Source organism: Alligator mississippiensis, chromosome 16 (assembly GCF_030867095.1).
Source record: "Alligator mississippiensis isolate rAllMis1 chromosome 16, rAllMis1, whole genome shotgun sequence".
NCBI lineage: Eukaryota > Metazoa > Chordata > Crocodylia > Alligatoridae > Alligator > Alligator mississippiensis.
In genome coordinates this window covers 6,545,785-6,564,367 of record NC_081839.1, presented here as the reverse complement: position 1 = coordinate 6,564,367, position 18,583 = coordinate 6,545,785, and the positions used below count along the sequence as shown (strand labels likewise).

The 18,583-nt window shown below is 46.7% G+C and overlaps 2 protein-coding genes across 2 annotated transcripts in view; one reads left to right on the top strand and one right to left on the bottom strand.

The window, feature by feature from the left end:
- The window catches only part of LOC102569169 (uncharacterized), a 233,301-nt gene that overhangs the window by 198,053 nt on the left and 16,665 nt on the right, over window positions 1–18,583 (bottom strand). The window lies entirely within an intron of this gene.
- Window positions 6,324–7,860, top strand: ACTL9 (actin like 9). The gene has a single exon (XM_006265662.4). The coding sequence runs from the start codon at window positions 6,442–6,444 to the stop codon at window positions 7,759–7,761; it is 1,320 nt and encodes a 439-aa protein (XP_006265724.3). The 5' UTR covers window positions 6,324–6,441; the 3' UTR covers window positions 7,762–7,860.

Below are 18,583 nucleotides of genomic sequence, written 5' to 3'. Positions count from 1 at the left end.
CTCCATTTTACAGATGGGGAAACAGAGGCAGGGAGATTCTCCCCATCTCAGTATACCAGTCAAGCTAGGCAGAAAACCCAGATCTCCTACACCACTGTCTAGTGCTTCACCCACTGGAAGAGCACACACCAACTGCTGAAACTTCAGCCTGATGAAGGGTTTTTGAACCCGAAAGCTTGCTTAATAACTATTCTCCAACCATTTGGGTTGGTCTAATGAAAGATATCAAATTCACCCAAGGAACCTTGTCACCCACTAGATCACACCAGTATCCAAAATAGGGCCCTTGCCTGAAGTGTTACCACATTACTACAAACACTTCCACAACACTGCAGGTGCTACATGCAAAGGCTTTTATACTAGGGCCCCCACTCAAGCAACCCACAGCCGTTGGAGAAGGTAAAGCCTTACTGTGTCATATTTTACTAATCTGCAGCTGGCTTTCACAACAAAAGCCCAAAATGTTTTACTGACTGCTAAGATTTTTTTCCCCCCTACCAAAATACAATTTTCCCCCCAGTTTTTTGGATTTTAGCCAGAATGAGGATTTGCTGGGGGAAAAAATTGTTTGCTATTTTTCATCAGCTACTACCTATTATTTGGATTAAACTCTCAGCCAGCTCCCACAAGGATGGAAGGAGGTGTACTTGCCTTAGATGGGCAACAAACCTAATCCCATTGGAGAGGAATCAAGTTGGAAGCAGCTTGGCTGGCATTGCTTTGCTTTGAACCTTTGAGTAAGGCTAGCAGACCCCAAGACCTGCGTGCTCTAGCCATTACTCTCAGCAAACCTGTCCTCTTGTCACCATGTATGCTGGGATAACAGGGGAGGCCAGTCACTGGTTGGAATTGCCGACAGTCTCCACTGTAGGGCTCATGTACACACCACAATTTTTTCCCTTGCATGTGCTGCAACTGCGTGTGTGCTTCCATGAGCGGGATTGCCCAATGCTTTCAAAGCATTTCTTGTGCATTAAACTAAAACTCCTCAGGCATAGTTTAGTTTGGCTTGCCAGGAATTAAAGTGGCGTGTCCATGGATTCATTGCATGCAAACCCACAGGCACTCAAAGACGTGTATTGAGCCTCTTTGTTCACCAGATGGCACTGCAACTTTTTTGCAGTTCACCCCTTTGAATTGCTTTCACTTTCAAATTGCTTCCACCTTTTTCATTTTCTCCTGTGGTTTGCTGGCTCCCTGTTTCCACAGCTGCGTGCCAGGGCATGGGCAGGCAGCGCCAGACCATCCTGCTTTCCTGTGGTGCTGGCCAGGGACCCGGCTTAATTCAGTTGAAAACCTAATGCGTGTAAACACAGATACAATGCTCCCAAATAAGCAAGTTTAAATTCGATAAACCTATTCAATTTAACGTGGATTAAAACCCGTGGTGTGTACAGGCGCCCATAGAGGGGTTGCTCCGGCATACAACCACGATACCTCGGACAGGACAGGTTGGGGGAGTTTGTGTGTCGTCTTGTTCCATGGCCAGGTCACGGAGGATGGAAGTGTGTTGTAGCTCCATAACGGGGGGCAGGGGAGGCATAGCAGTTCATGCCTGTAGACTGGTGGTCTCCAGTTTGATCTGCGGTGTGCCAGCCAAGACAACAGCTACTATGCTGGCACCAATACTTCTAATGGCGCGACTGCTTGCGGATCACAGGAAAACACCAGTCCCGAATCAGTGCTGAATCCAGCTATGTGCAACCCTCAGGTCTCTGGAGGAGAGAGACAAACAATGGCTCATCTTCATTTTGGTTAGAGGTGGCCGACTGCAAGAGATAATCCAGAGCCTTCTTCTGCCATCCTCCCAGGATGGAAGAAATTAGAAGAAAAAAAGGAAAATAAATGAGTATTGTGGCCAGGCAATGGTAAGACTTTTGCAGCTTTGGCATATAATCCTCTCTCTGTTTTGGTGCAGAAAATACGTCTCGTGTCGGCCAATTCCACACCACAAAGCCCACCTCTTTATCACCACATACAACAATATGGCAGAGGTCATGAGCTGCTGGAGAATTTCAGGTTTTCGAGGTATGGCACCCAATCCTAACAAGAGGGGATTGGAGAGTGGCCAACAACACAAGAGAAAGCAAAGAGGAGAGAGAAGTGCACTGTTTGCAATGGAGCAGAGAGGAGTGCACTATGATTTCATGTGCAGGCCACCCTTATCTAACATGTTGACTAAGGAACTGGATTTGAGGAAACTCATTCTAGCTGTATATTGGATCTGACCCTGGATAGCTATCACACAAGGAACATAAATCCTCAAGATTTAGAGCATAAACCAGCCTAGGGCAAATGGGGGTCTGGAAGAAAGTCCGTAAAGATGTGGACAACTGTGTGCCATAATTACGACATCAGGCCACCTTCCAAAGCATCGTGCATTTACCGCAGCTGGAGGCAGGATACCAGGCAGGAAAAGACAGTAGTCTCACCCAGCTGGGTAAATCCCATTGTTAGGAACGACCAACTCCCCTTGAATGGGAATGAGCCACTTTGTCCCTTTGGTGAGTGAAGGAGCAGGTGGAAGGAGAAATGCTCCTATTGGCTACATCTGTTTGAGAAGTTAAATCTGTCGCATTGATTTGCCTTCCCTTGTTCCCAGCACAGCTGCACCTTTTACTTGCCACTAGCAGGGGCAGAGTCAGGGAATAGGCCAGGCCCATGTCAAATAAGTCACTCATTCACACAGCCCAGACTGAAGTCACAGATGTGAAGCGATCCAGCTTCCAGATCCACAGCCCACCCAAGCCAGCCTGCAACACAGCAAAGAGATCCTGGAAGTACCTTTGCCACAGCAGAGATGCCCAAGATCTCCAAGGCTGCGTGCACAGACACGGAGCTCCAGCTCCTATCACTTCCACACCTTGCTGAGCACTGATGGCATCACTGCTGCACTCCTTTTCTATGGCAACACATCAAAACAGCTGCCAGCCCAAGCAGCAGCAACAAGTAAATTGGGTGAATTAGATGAAGAACACTGTTGAGCAGATTGCAAAATGCAACACCAGCTCTTACAGAGCAAACACGCACTTGATTATCTCAAAGCAGCGTTATCCCCACTTTGTAGATGGAGGCACAGAGAGGCAACAGGGGGTGCATCTATATATATGCTCTTTAGTGTGTGGAGTAGATTAATTAGCTCTGCAGTAGAGCATCACCATCTACACATGTGCTGGTATTAGGGTGCAGTAAGTTAATTAACTCTGCCATAGGGTATTAGGTACAGTACTATCTTACAGCAGAGTAATTACATGCACCAAAACACACATGTAGACAGTGACAGTGGCTGGCTGGAGCATGAGGATGCTAAAAAGCGTGGCAGGTTGCCTGCCACCTAGCCCTGCACTTTAACACCCTTGTGCCCCAACCAGCCTCTCTGCCACTTCGATCCCGGGGCTGACCCCTACAAGCCACCTGCCAGCCAGGGGCTGCTCCACCCCAGCTCAAAGTGCTGCGGTCCCAGGCGCACATGTAGATGGTACAGCTGGAAGCAGCTAATTCTGCCATAAACTGTGCCAGAGTTTATTGTGGCATGTTAATAGCAAATGTAGATACAGCCATGGTGATTCGAAGCCTGTATTTGCCCTTTTTTTGCAGGCCAGGTCTGATGTTAGACACAAAAAGCAATACAATGAAAGAATGGCAAATAGTCGCAGTGATGCTTTTGGGATCACAAATGCAAATCACACCCTCCCCACACCAGGTGCAATGACAAACTTAAGACAGAGTGGGGTCTGGCCACAAGAACTTGAGCTGGGGAGCACAATGACAGCGATGCCTTTGCTTTGCAACAGAGAGTTATGTAATTCTGGTTTCAACATGCTATGGGTTTTATTGCTGTAGAGTGACACCAAGGGCACCTGGGAGGCTAATGAGCTATGGCAGTCCTCACCCATCAATCACCAGTCCCAGCTTCACCAAGATTAATTTTGCCTGATGCAAACCACTGCCAACAGGGGCTGGGCTACAATCGATGACCTCCTGAGGTCCCGTCCAACCTTTAATTTCTAGGACTCTATGAACTAAGAAGGGCGAGAAGAGCTGTGGTTCCTCTGGCCATTCTGCAGATTTGGCACTGCTGCTCAGAGTCTGAGAGGCCCTTCAAAAAGACGGAGTCACAGGAGCCAACAGTCCCTCCCCACGCCTTAAACAGGGTCTCTCAGGTCAGGTATGAAGGCATGGAGGGAACTTGCAATGCTGCTGCCCACAAGAGACTTTGCTGTGGTTTAGTAGAAGAGCCTATGAAGGGCAGCAGTAGCCAGTAGACAGGACAATATGACATTTATTCAATTCCCCTTTCCGATCTACCATATGACCTTGGACAAGTCACTTTCTGTGGTGTCCCTCCCATGTTCATCCTGCTCCTTTAGATTATAAACTCTGAATAGAGATAAGCGCTTTCCACTTTCCCCCCCTGCATTTACAATGCAATGGCTTCTAGCTGCTACTTCAATAAATAACTTTACCTCCAGAGGTCTGGCTCTGGTGCACGTCACCGGTACAAAATTAGAGTGACATATTCACTCTTCTAGAACAACGAGAAGGCCAGTAGTGCTTTGTCCCCAAAATAATTCCATCTTTTCCGGCTACAGCTGCTGTTACTGGTGCTACAAGAGTGACACCTGGCGATCTATGCTATGAGCAGCAGGGCTGATGCAGCCCTTACAAGTGTCCCATTGATGCAATGCTAACTTCTGCTGAGGCTGCCGGCCCACATTAAAATTACTGCATGTTGGGATCTGACCCCTCATCCAAGCAATCGCATGTCTGGCCATGCCATGTGTGTATAGCAGGATACAGACACTTGGGACTGGGGACAGATCCCAATAACACTATGGCCAGAAGCCACGTGAGAGCTACTGGGTGCAGAAGAATTTGGGTATGGGAGCTTAAACTTCTTGGCGGGGTGGGGAAGGGAGAGGGGGAAACCTCCTCAGCTCCCCTTGCTAGAAGAGCCTGTAGGGCAGCCCCAGGCCTGGTTGGGACCCAGGACTGCCCTGGTCACTGGTGCCAAAAATCAGCTTATTGTCAGCACCGGCCCTGGGGCAGCCCCCATGGCCCACTGGAGACCCAGGCCTGCCCCAGCCAGACTGTCCAGGGCTGATGCCAACAATGTGGAACATCTGTATGGCTGGTTTGCCATTTTGTGGCACCTCAATGAAGGCTCACATGTGGCACGGTTGCCACTTATGGTGCAATTAAACACAATAATTGTGCCCGAATGTAACATGTTCCTGGGCCCTGAAGGACAAAGGCTGAACTAGAAAGCCAACATCTCCACATATAACCACAAAAAAGCTGACCAAAATGGGAACTCCTGGAAAGCTCACTGGAGATCTTGTTTTCTAGGATATTCCAGGTGTCTCCTTCCAGCCTCTGGGAGGTATCAGCTTTGCCCAGTAACAAGGATAGCTGTGGTTTATTCCTCATAAGTTTCCCATGAATGCAGAGCCTTGGATAACCATCTGATATTATGTTGCAAGGTCAGATAGAAGCCTAGTAATGATTTTCAAGAGGATCAAAAATATAAACCCCTCTAAAAATCTGGCTTCGAGACAATGGATTAAAGAAGCAGATACAATCAAGCCCTTGGAAAACTTGCTGTTAGCTCTCTGGTTGTGTGTCCTTTCTAGGGGTAGACTCCAAGTAGAAGGCCTCCCTCCCCTCTAACAACTTAGAAGAGCTTTCAGCTGACTTCAGCAGCAGAAACCCAAGTCTTTGGGCTGGGACTATCAGAAAAAAAAATAAAAATAAAAAATAAAATCAAAAGATAGGTACCTCCCTCCCCTTTGATAACACCAGACTTGGCACTGAAGGCCCTTGCTCAGTACCATAAAACGGTGGAGCATGTCTTTCACACGTAGCCATGGTCCCAATATAACATTAATGGGTCGCCACTTTGATTTATTACATTAAAATTTTGCTACCAAAGCAGACATTGATGCCAGTGCAAAGCGCCTCAAAGAATTGGAATGCCTTTCATGAGTTCCTTTTGTCCAAAGGCTAATTAATCCAATGTTCAGGTCTATCCTAAAGTACAACACTTGAACAGTTTAAGTTTTAGTAAGTACCGTGGGAGATGGAATAGGAATGGTTTGGGGTGGGAAGAGAAGCAAGAGAGGAACAAAATGCCACATTTCAGATTAGAGGGAGAGTTGAGAAGGAACAAGCCCAGAGAACAAAAAGGCAAAAAGGCATAACACTCGAGCCACTTGATCCTTCGGTGGAAAAATGCATCATCCATTGTGACCAAGGTACCCTGCGCAAACAGCAGCATCATGGCAGATGCTGGAGTGATGTCACAGTTCTCTCTACGACGACCATGAAGAGCCACAGACCTGGTCCCTCCTATATAAGCCACTGCCTCCAGAGACACGTTTTGTCTCCGCTGCAAGGTCTTTCTACAGCCCAAGAACAGGCTGGTCAAGACAGTCCAGTCCAATGCCAATAACCCCCAAACCAATGAGGATAGGAACAATGACTCCACAATCAATGAGTTCAAGACCAGGGAGTCTACAGACAAGAAGCCCTTCTTTACGATCTGAAGCGCGTTCTTCAGAGCACTATCAGAAGGGCAGAGGATTTTCAGAAGACAGAAGAGCCACTACAGGCAGGTTGAATTCCCCCGAGAGACACCCCACGGTTATGCAGAGAACAGGGGCAGTTGTGATAGATACAGGCACAGGATGCTGTAAAGCAGGGTTTGCCGGGCAGCAGAACCCCAAGTCTGTCCTTGGTTCGTGGGTGGGCCGCCCAACAGAGCGGTCATTCAAGTTGCGGGGGGCCAGACCAGACACTTTTGTAGGAGAGAGAGCCCGAACGCAGCCAGATGTTGAAGTTATTGAACCCGTGAGAAATGGCATCATCATAGACTGGGAGGCAGCAGAAGTCCTTTGGCGACACATGTTCTATCATGATCTGCAGGTCCGCCCAGAAGACCATGCCCTTTTGATGTCAGACCCACCACTCAGCCCTACTACCAACAGAGAGAAGATGGTCGAGGTGGTGTTTGAGTCTCTGAACTCTCCAGGCATGTACATCGCTTACCACTCCGTCTTGTCAGTTTATGCTCATGGTAAGATAAGTGGCTTGGTGGTAGATAGTGGCTATGCCGTGACCCACACTGTTCCAGTCCATCAGGGCTACAACTTACCGCATGCCATTGAGAGAATGGATATTGCTGGATCTCACATGACTTCCTTCCTGATGAAGCTTCTCAATGACTCGGGGCACGTGTTTACCGAGAGGATGACGCACATTGTGGAAGACATCAAGCATAAGTGCTGCTATGTCGCTGCGAACTTTGAGAGAGAATGTCATCTCCCCAGGAAGGACTACGTGGTAGACTTCCAGCTACCAGATGGCCACGTCATCAGCCTGGGGAAAGAGCGATTCCAATGCCCAGAAATGCTATTCACCCCTCCTAAGTTGCCTGGGATTTCTTTTGTGGGTGTCCATAACATGGCCCAGAGAAGCTTGAGTAAGGTCCCAGAAGAGGCCAGGGGAGACATGTACCAGAACATCTTTCTCTGTGGAGGGTCATCTCTCTTTAATGGGCTGGAGAAGAGGTTTACCAGCGAGCTCCTTCGGCATTTGCCATCTAGTGCCAAGGTTAGAGTCTCTGCTGTGCCCCTGAGGAAGTTTTCGGTCTGGACCGGAGGCTCCATCCTGGCTTCCCTGAAGAACTTCCAGGCCTGCTGGATTCAAAAGGAGCAGTACAATGACATTGGGCCGTACGTTGTCCATCGGAAGTGTTACTGAAGTAGGGAAACAGCCATGGGGAGAACTGCTGTTTCTCCTCCCATAGGATGAAAAGTGCTTGCATTGAACTGAAGTATATTTGTGATTATTGACTGAGCGATGGACCCTAATAAATGATTTTGCCTTACCCTGCCCCTTCCATTCAAGAAGCTTCGAGCACTCAAGGCTAGGATGATTTTCAGAGCAGCCTAAAATGCGTTAGGTGCCCAGACATCACTGAAGTGCAGTTGCAAACATGGCAGCGAGGGTAGGGTGGCTCTTTGACACACAGCTTCTGCCACCTCTGCTCTGAAGGTGGGAAAAGGGGAACTGTCTGTGGCCTCTATGATGAGGCTGCCAGTGGAGGCAAGTGCCCATTTTGCTAGGCTGAGACAGCAACTAGTTGTGCACAATAGCTATTGAACGGATGCCAGGCAAGAATGACTTTTAGGACTCGGGCAACCTTGTGGGGGGTGGGAAGGGGAGGAAGCAAGAGGTCTCAAATCCTGTTCTCCCTCCCCACCCCATAAAGACAGTCCTGATCAAGGATGAGATAGAAGCTGGTGCAAAAGTGGCTTTGTCTCTCCTTCTGCCAGTTCCCCTGTGCTCATCAGTCCCATCTCAGGGACAGACTGAAGCAGCCAGGCCCACAGGCAAACCCAGCCTTCTTCTACATGCTGTGCCCGATATCAGAACCCTTTCATTCTTGTTCTTGGGCATCCCTGTCATGCTGCTAGCTCCTGGCTGGGAAGTGGACCATGCACACCCGATGTAAGATTTCCTATCCCTGGCTGTCCCTTCTCCCCATGGAAGATAATGGTTGCAAAAATGAATTCTTGCATGGTGCCCATCTTCCCCTGCCCTTCCTGTTCCAACCTCCTCCGAGTGCAAACTCCACCCCAAAGGGGCACCAAAGGATTGCTGTAATCCTGGAAAGGACTCACTGCAGATCCAGGGCTGACAGGAACACCCAGGTGCTTAGCTTTGCAGCCTGAAAGTTTTTGCAGCATAGCTGTCACGTACAATACAGAAACGGAATAGATCTGTATACAGACAACACAGCCACAGGCACAGACTCAGACTACACCCTTTTATACTTATAACCCACATAAAGATGTACACAGATCCTATCCTCATAAACATGTGCATACAAACACTTATGCATATGCATGCAGTTTTCACAGCAAAGAGGTGGGGGGAAATACAGAAAAAAAAAAAAATCTCAAAGCGTTTCAAATGTGAAAACAGCTCCATTCGCATGAACTCTACCCCCAGCAATTCCGAGGATAAATCATGCCCAATTTACCAAGATCCTATGATGCTGAATGACCTTTGGGTGTTGTAATTTATTTTGGTGAGGGGGTTCCCAAGCTCTCCTGCCCCTTCTCCCACAACTGGGCCCACTGCACTCTCTTTAGTTGGTAGTTGCTGTATTCATGTGGGTCCAGACAGCAGCAGCAACTGGGAACAGGCATTTGAGTGGGTTGGAGAAGTGAGCTGCAGCAATCCCACAGGAAGCCTTCCCACAGCTCTCTGATGAGCAAGTGCATTCGTTACCTATGGGATTTGTGCCCTTGGGTTTTCAAATTGAGTCAAACTAGTATCTTAAATTTCCCCTGAAACTTTCCAGAGAAAACAAGTTCTTATCTCTCTAAGAAATCCCATACCCAAGGGACCAGGCTCCATGAGCAGAACTCAGGGAGGGTTTGAGAGCTCTTCTGAGAGTCCAGTGCCCATGGAGGCAGGCACGGCAGGCTTCTCTCGCCCTGCTCTCCCAAACACAACAGGGATCTGGGCTTACAGGTCAGCGACTGCACTAGAGGAACTCCTGCCAGCTTTGTATCTCAAGGGCCTTTGTACCCCACGCTTTTTGCCCTATCTTGCCCTACAACGGCTTGGCGGTTTGCACGAAGCATGTCACTTCTGAGTTAACTGAAGTCACCCACACGTACGGTACCCACACTCAAGAGAGAACAGCCAAACTGCCAAGTACCGCTGCCACCACTGTGTCTACACTGATAGCAGAGCCCTCGGCATCATGGCTTGTTTCTTAACCCTGCGGTAAAGAGAGCCCCTCTTTGAATTGCTCCCTGGGAAATGTGGGAGGACTTTTCTGTTCTTTCTGGACACGTGGAGGAAATCATCAGAAGGCCTAGCAGCAGCCAAGTGGCACAGGGCTGCACCCAGACTGCAGAACAGTAATGTTAGCAGCTGACAAGCTCCATTTGCTCAGGTTTCAGCCACACTCTAGGCCAGACCCAAAAACAGAAAAAAGGTACTTTAGGCACATAGATTCCTATTGAAATAAATAGAAGTTTAGATGCTTAAATATGTCCTAAGAGCTTGTACCCCAACTTGGGTCAACCAAATCAACTTAAAGACACTGCCATGTTTGAATTGGGGGTGGAGATCTAACTACAGCAACGTAAAGTGAAGACAAGGTCTCTGAACTGGATGCTGCAGCTCTCTTCAGCCAACAATATGCACAACGTGAAAAGTGTGGCCCCATGTGAACAGCAAATCCTGGATGCTCTTAAAGCAATAGACCCAGGTGACAGAGACCAAATAAAAAAAAATAAAAAAAAATAAATAAAAAAAATCAGGGTACCAAAATGTGTCTTAATTGTTTTTTTGTACCTTCCCGCACCCTAGCACTGAAGGTTATCTGTAGATGCTGGCAGTCTCCTGGACGATCTGCAATTCAACTGTCTAACATGCAGTTCCCTCTAGCGGACATTTTTGGTAGCCACTTCGGAAACTCTTTCACGCTAGCGTTCAAGTGATGCAGCTGTGATGGTCCAGGAAATAGGTAAGAGGCATAGATTTTTGTAGGCGATCTTTTATTGGACCACCTGCATGGTTGGGATGGACTCGGACAGGCTTTCAAATGCAATGCATTGAGACCTGAGGAAGAATGCCTTGTATTCAAAAGCTCTTCTTAGTTATTTTTGTTCTATTTGCTTACCATAAGCAGGTGCCCAAAGGCATCCCTGAAGCTTCGAGTCTGACAATTTGCCCCAGTTTGCTTTGAGAGCCTCTGCAGATGCTCACAATGTTCTGATAATCTCTGCAGCCCTGTCAGCACCCATGCACAAGTGTCTCTTCCTTGTTTTGAGGTTTTGGTTGTAGCCGTGTTGGTCTAAGGATATAGGCAGGCAAGGTTTTTTGGGTCAAATTTTGGTGCAAAAATGAAGCAAACAGCTCTCACAAGACAGAGGCAGTGTTTAAATCAGTTGGTTAGAGAGTGGTGCAACCAACACCAAAAAGTTGCAGGTTTAATCCCCAGTTGGAGTAGATAATCTCTTGAGGTCCCTTCCAGCCTTACTTCATTATGATTTGTATAAGTTAAACCACCCAGCAGCCAACAGAGCATCAGGCATTTCCATTCACATTTTAGGTGACAATGGATAGGTGCTTCTCCCATGCCAAAGGAAGCAGGTCAGAGGCAGATCCAGAAACATATAACCAGGCCTCCCATTTCCCTATGTATTACACACAGCAACCACAGGATCCTCATCCGGGATGAGCTGGATAGCATGCTCATGGTTTCATTACTTAAAGGCAATGAAACAATCCGACAGTCATGCTTATAAAGCTTACTCCATGTCACAAGATCACCGGGACTATATACGTTGCCTGTTATGCATGTCTAAGTGCAGTGCAGAAAACAGGGTGCGTGTCTCTCAAAGCAGCAAGAAGGACCAAGAAGCAAGAGCACAGCGACTTTGAGGTTAGTCAAAGCACTGTGGTAACTAGCGGAAAGTATTTCTCTACTGTACTCTTACTCTGATCCCATCCGTGATCAGCTTTTGAGGCCTAGGACAGAGGTGACAAACGTGGGAGGTGTGAACTAATGATGCTACATTGGAAAGGTGACACCCACTTGAGGTCTCACCCACTTGAGGAACATCAGTTCCTCAGCCTTCGTATTTAATATGGCGTAAGCAAGGAAAATGGAAAATATAAAGGATCATTAATCTTAAAAAAAAACCATAATATAAAACACGTCAGCAAATGTAGTTCAAAAGCAAAAGGCATTTACTGGATCTGCTCACTCTAAAAAACAAAAACCAGGAAGCAAGACTTTAACCTTCAGAAGTAACCCCATGGCACCGTGGCATGGTGCAGAGATGAAGGGGGGACTACCCATGCAGCACAGGTAGGTGCAGTGTGGGGGTCTGCAGTTCACACTGGTGTGGCCCCCAGGTTGTACAGTGACCACTAGCGTGGCCTGTGCTGCATGCAGTGCCTAGCCACTTTAAATTAGAGGTACTCAACTTCTGACTTATAACAACATCAGGATATCAACTGTCTTTTACTATGCACATGGAAAAGCACCAAGCACAACGAGCCCCTCCTGATTGTGGGTGTTTCGGTGCTACTGCAATAGAAAGAATAGCCGATATCACCCAGCAGAAGTGCTTTAAATGGCAAAAAGATGTCCCTAAAATTTGAACATGCCAACATTCAGGAGCGATTTTGACTCCACTGCTATTCAAAACAGGCCAGGGTTAAAAAAATCCAGGTCTCTTGACTCCTTGGCCTTCCTATTCAGGGAAAAGAGGGGACAAAAGACTCGATGGCAAGACAATCAGATCACAGTTGGTATCTGCCACCCTGCTTGCTAGCTTTTATTATGTTTTAGGCCTGCCTACTAACCCTACAGACACTCTGGGGCTCATCTCTAAGACACATAACAGCTCTAAAACATAAAACAAGAGAAGGTTCAGGCTGGATATCAGGAGGCATCACTTTACAGATAGGGCTGCCAGGTGAAGTGGTGCTCTCTCCTACCTTGGAGGTCTTCAAGAAGGCTGGACAGATTTTTGGCTGGGGTGATATGACCCCAGCACCCGTTCCTGCCCGGGGCAGGGGGTTGGACCCGATGATCTGTTTAGGTCCCTTCTGACCCTAAGTGCTATGATACTGTATCATCTCCAGGAGGAAATCCCAGGGTTTCTGCTGCTTCTGGACACTGGCTCCAGTGCAACTATATTCCCAGGACTGATAGCAGATGCCTCCGAAACTTGTGGTACCTCCTAGGCTTGGAGCTATAATATGATATTACAATCTCCATAGGACTTACCTCTTTTCTTTGAAGGACTCAGCTGCCTCCTCATTTTGGAAAGTTGGCTGTTGCCAATGCCAGGAATTCAGCTAGTTACGGGGACCCACCCGCCAACCACACTAAAATCCATTCGAGATGAAGGTGCATCTGGCACGAGGATGTTGTCTGACCAATTCTCAAGGTAAAAAACAAAATGAAAGTCTCCCATCTGTACTAATCATTTCCTGTGCTGTCCTGTCATGGGGAAGATAAAAATAACAGAACTAAGTTCTGTTAAGTCAGAGCCCTTGGTGAGAAGAGTCACTGTACATAAGGGGGACACTGCCATACACATTTTCCAAAGAGCAAACCAATTTAACCAACACCTCCATATCTGGCCCAGGCTATTAAAAACCACCTTGCCAAGTCAGGAGAGGCTGTAAATAGGGGCACTTGAGAGAGGAAAAGGACCGCTTAGTCCTGCGACTCGCTTCAACACCACAGAACTACGTCCAATACCCCTCACATCCATTCTAAAGTTCCCCCTAAATTTAAATTCAATAAACTTGACTGCCCATGGCCAGGCATTGCAGGTCAATATTCATACCACTGCCGCGTGGCGGAAGAGATCGTATCAAACTGGCACTACTGGGAACATAAGCCACCTACCCATAGAGCAGGAAAGAGCAGCCAGGTAGACTCCACTGCTGTACAGGGCGCAAAGAAGTCTTCAGACTCCTTGAACTCGCTACAGGCTTCTCCTAGCCACTATTATGGAGTCATAGAAAAACTAGGTCTGGAAGGGACCTCAGGAGGTCTAGTTTAGCCTTCTGTTCAAGACAGGTTAATTCTAGGGCCAATTCGATTTGGATGAGATTCGGCCCGATTCGGTGGCCAAATCTCCAAATCCAAATCCAATCATGGGACCAATAAAAAGGTCTGAATTGATCTGAAGCTCTCCAAATCTTTTCCAGTGAATCGGGCAGCCCCACCCACTGCAACAGGGAACTGGAGCTGGACTCAGAGCTGGTAAGTAGGATGTGGGAGTCGGGGGCTGGAGGAGAGGGGAGGGGACCATGGAGGGACCCCTGCCAGGCCCCATCCCCTGCTTGCTCCCCTATCCCTTCTGAGTGCCTTCCAACCCCCCAAAGTGCTGGGAGCTGGGGCGGGCGGGCAGTCATTGCTGGGCTGGGAGAGTGGGTGGGGGATGGCCTGGCTTGCAAGATTCAGAGATTCAGCCAATTTGGCAGCAGCCGAATCGATTCGGGACAGTGATTCGAATCACCAAATCGAATCGTTGTCCCCTGAATCGGCTGACTCCGAAGCTAAAACTAGCTGCTTCACATGGGCCTATTTCATTCCTGCCTAAACCATCCCAGCCACGTGTTTGTCTCACCTTAAACCAAGGTTAGACCAAGTATGTTCTGATGGAGACCGCACTACCCCTCCAGGTACTCTGCTGTGGCTCACCCTAATGTAAGCAAGTTCTTAACATCCAACCTTAATTTCCCTTGTTACTATTTAAAACCGTTTCATTTTGTCCCACCTCCTGTGGATATAGGGAATAGTCTATCACCAACTTTCATAAAAGAACCCTTCATGTATTCCAAGTCTCCGATCAGTTCTTTCATTAATCTTCTCTTTTGCAGACTAAAAATTCCCAGTTCTTCCAACCTTTCCTTGCATTTCATATTTTCTAGACTTCTAATAATTTTTGTTGTTCTCCACTGGACTCTTTCCAATCGGTCCAGTTTTTGGTTGTTTTTTTTTTTTTTTAATGTGGTGCCAAAAACTAGACACAATAATCCAGGCAAGGCCTCAACAGTGCCAAATAGAAGGGAAGAATCACTTCAGTGACTTGGATGTTTGATGGTCTTGTTATTACCCCCCAGGATGCTATGGGCTCTTTTTGCAACAATAGTACACTACTGACACATTCAGCTTGTGGTCCTCTATAACTCCTGGATCCTTTGCTGCAGCACGACAGCTTCACCAATTTGTTGCTGTGCATTTGATTCTTCTGTCCCAAGTCCAGTACTTTGCCTTTTTCCTTGCTGAATTTCAACCAATTCATTTTGGACTATTTTGCTAATTTATCAGGGTCATTTGGCATCCTAATTCTATGCTCCGTAGAAAGGCATTTTCTATCCCGCTATGCTTGGTGTGATCTGCCAATGGATTAAGTGTACACTCAACTCCATCCTCAAAATCATTAATGAAGATATATTTAACTGTCCCAGACCCAGGGACCCCACTTGATACCTTGTCCTGCTTTGACACTGAAGTTATCAATGGCTACTCTTCGGACATGATGATCCAACCAGTTATGCACCCAGCTTCCAGTAGTTTCCTCTAGATTTTATTTCCTTACTTTGCTTGTGAGAAAGCCATTGGAGACCATATCCAAACACTTGCTAAAGAAGTATATCACATCCACTTATCCCCTTATCCACAAAACCTGCAGATGTGATATACTGATTCACCTCAATTGTATCATAGTCCTAAGTCTGTTAGCAATGGGACTGGCATTAATTGGGGCATTTGTCCTTATTGTTCAGTTTTGATCTGTTATGTGGTGATGCAAGCTCCAATTATTTTGGCACAAGTTTCACAAAATTTGGCCATTTCAATAAATGCCTGGAGGGCTTGTTCTATGAGAATTGAATGAAAGACAGGAGTTACTTTCTAGCCCTCCCAGTTCCTGAAAAAAAAAAGCTTGGAAACAAGGAAAGGGACCCTGTGGAGAAGAAAAGCTGCTGTGAAAGATGCTCTCTCCTAGGGCTGTGCGAAACAGCACTATTTCATTTCAACTTCCATTTCAACACGACATTGTTTTGTTTCAAAAACACCGTCCTGTTTTGTTTTGCTGTTTCGCTCATAGGCTATAATGGGGAAGCACGAAACTGCCTATAAAACTTTGTCATTTCTTGCCTGATTAATCTTGCAGGGATGGTAGCCCCTTCTGAAGGCATGAAGCCTGCCAGTTTCCAAGGAGATAGGTGTAGGGGTTTCTGAGAAACTGCACTTCAAGCTGCAGACAAGCAAAACTCGTGACATGTGCAACCGTGTGCGTCTGTTAAGGCGCACCCTCACTGGTGCCTCTATATGACACTGAAGTGTGCCCCAATGAAGACTCCTCCTCCCCTATAGCCTCAGCCAGTCCACCACTTTAAATGACAACAGGTAATAACTTAGTAAGCAGCACAGTAGCACCCACAGCATCTCAGGCAGCCAAACCATCACAGTCGATGAGAGCAGTCCTTCCCTGCTCTTCCCGCTCCCTCTCCTTATTGTTTCCCTGCAGGCAAGCCCAGCTTCGGCTTTGAAACATTTCAACTGCCCTCGTTCCGTTTCAAGGCTGTTTTGAAACCCTTCGTTTCATTGAGCTTGAAACAGCATCAAAACGAAACAGCTGGCAAAATTGTGCACAGCCCTATGCTCTCCTCTTACGACCCAGCATCAGGAAGCCATTGGCACGACTGATTTAATTGAACTACTGGTTAGCTTGTGAACAATGGTCCCTGTGCCAGCAGATGGAGCTCTTTATATTAACGATCCTCACAAGCAAAGATGAAAATGGGCTGGGAAGATACAAATATTGTGGTTCAGGCCCTCCAAAAATGCGAGGGTATTTTTAATATTATTATTTTCATTTGTTCTCATTCTCATAATATCCTGGGATTGTTTTTTGGTCTGCCTTCTGATTCTTAACCCACCCCCCGCCTTCGCACACACAGGGAGACGCTTGTGCCCGTTCTCCCAAGCACATCTAGGCGATTCTGGGTTGTTGGTTGCAACCGTGTTGGTCTAAGGACATAGGCAGACAAAGCTCTTTGGGTAGAGGTGATGCCTTTTATTGGGCCAACTAAATAGCTTGCTAAGAACAATTTTTGCAGCTATGCTTATTAGACCATTTGGTTGGTCTAATAAAGAGATATCACCTCTACCCAAAGAGCTTTGTCTGTCTAGGTGATTCTGACCCCCACAGCAGGACTGTTGCTCCCCATCCCCATGCACAGAGATTAGTTCAGTCTGCCTTTAGTTATGACCCCCAACCTCACCTCTGGTCTTCCTCCAGCCCCTGGCGTTCTTCAGCCATTCTCCTAGGTGTGGATGGGGCTGAAATGGGGTCCTCACTCTCTCTTTTAAGCTACTCCCATTGCTCCTAAGGAGCTCCCAGGAGGTTCAGGGGATAGGGAGGTAGGTGGTTGTTCTTCAGGTACCCTCCAGCCCACAGCCCCAAGAGAAGGGGCCCAAGCATTGTCAGCTTTATGAGCTGGTCCTATTAGCCGCTTTTCCCCAGGAGGTAGGGTCCTGGGGAAGCCAGAGGGAATTTACCTTAAGCAAGCCTGGGTGGTCAAGGGAGTTGGCAAGACTAACTTACATATGTCACATCAAAAAAATTGGGGGGGGACAAACAACCAAAAAAAAAAAAAGCCATATATAAAAGCAAAAAACTAAACTAACAAAAAAAAAAAAAAGTCAGTCCAATTTGCTTGAAATTGTTGGTGAATTTTGGTTTCTCAATGAAAAAAAACAGTTCTAAATGAAATCCTTAAGATATTTTCAGGTTTACTGCAGGGAGCAATGTTTCTGTTGCTCTTTTATTTCCCTTTCTTCCTTCCACCCTCTTTCCAGGGTTGGGGGTGAAGCGGCAAGTGAGAAAAACAGGTGTCTTTTGCTTTCATGTAAAAATTTGGTTGATTTTTTTTTTTTTTTTTTTTTTTACACAAAAATATAAACACACCAAAAACCATACAAAAACACACAGCCCCCTTTTCTTTTTCTTTTTTTCTTTTGCAGAAGGTATTTTCCATTGCTTCTAACCACGAACTGTTTCACTTAAAAAGCCTGCCTGGCTCTTATCCCGAGCTCCCATTAAGAGCATCCTCACAACAGTCTGACTCTGTATTTAAATAGGAAATAAACCTCCGAGAGGCAGAGCAACACTATTACCGCATTTATAAGATGGGGAACCAAGATGAAAAAAAACCCAAGCAGTTTGCCCAATGTCACACAGGAAGTCAATCACCTTTCAATTGGTCACAGGCTGGTACGTCTGGCATCATCTCATCAGAGAGCAGAGGTTCAGCAACATGAATAGCACTCCCGAGCCTTGCAAAATTTAGACTGTGGGCGAGATGCAAAATTTAGTGTCCTTTAAAACACAATCAGTAATGGGAGAAGAGAGGCCAGGCATTTAAGAAGTACCGGGATCTTTAAGATGTGGAACAAAAAGTTGTATAACTTCTTACTCACAGCCCCACCAACACTTCCTGACAGGAAAACCAGTGGGTACCGACGGGGCTGAGACATCAGTGCAAAAACCTGTACCGTCTTGAGATAACACCGAGATTGTAGAACAATTTTATAAAGGACCGATTCAGAATTACCAATCCCATACAATGAAAAAAATCACGTCAGCCTCCTGCCTGCTTTCCCCCCGACAAATCGTGAGATTGACTAAAAAGCATCAAGCGTAAAAAGCATAATTTTTTTTTTTAATTGACTTGATTTATGAGCCTGAGGTTCGCATTTACAAAGTTTTCTCCACAACCCTGGAGGCTAGAAACATACTTTTGTTTTAATGGCAACAGAGATTCTTAAATAACACGATTCCAGGAGCTGGGGTTTTAAGGGGACACCCCCCCCCCCAAAAGAAAAAAAACCAACAACACTTAAAGGCATTTCAGATGAAGCATCTGGCAGTACTCCCAACTAAAGAATAATAATTTGCATCTCAGGTTTCAGCCATGGAGGCATGATGCCAATTCAAAGGCATTTAAGGAGGGCCTG

Coding starts and splice junctions, on each gene's coding strand:
- ACTL9 (XM_006265662.4), top strand. CDS start 6,442: ATGCCAATAACCCCCAAACCAATGAGGATAGGAACAATGACTCCACAA.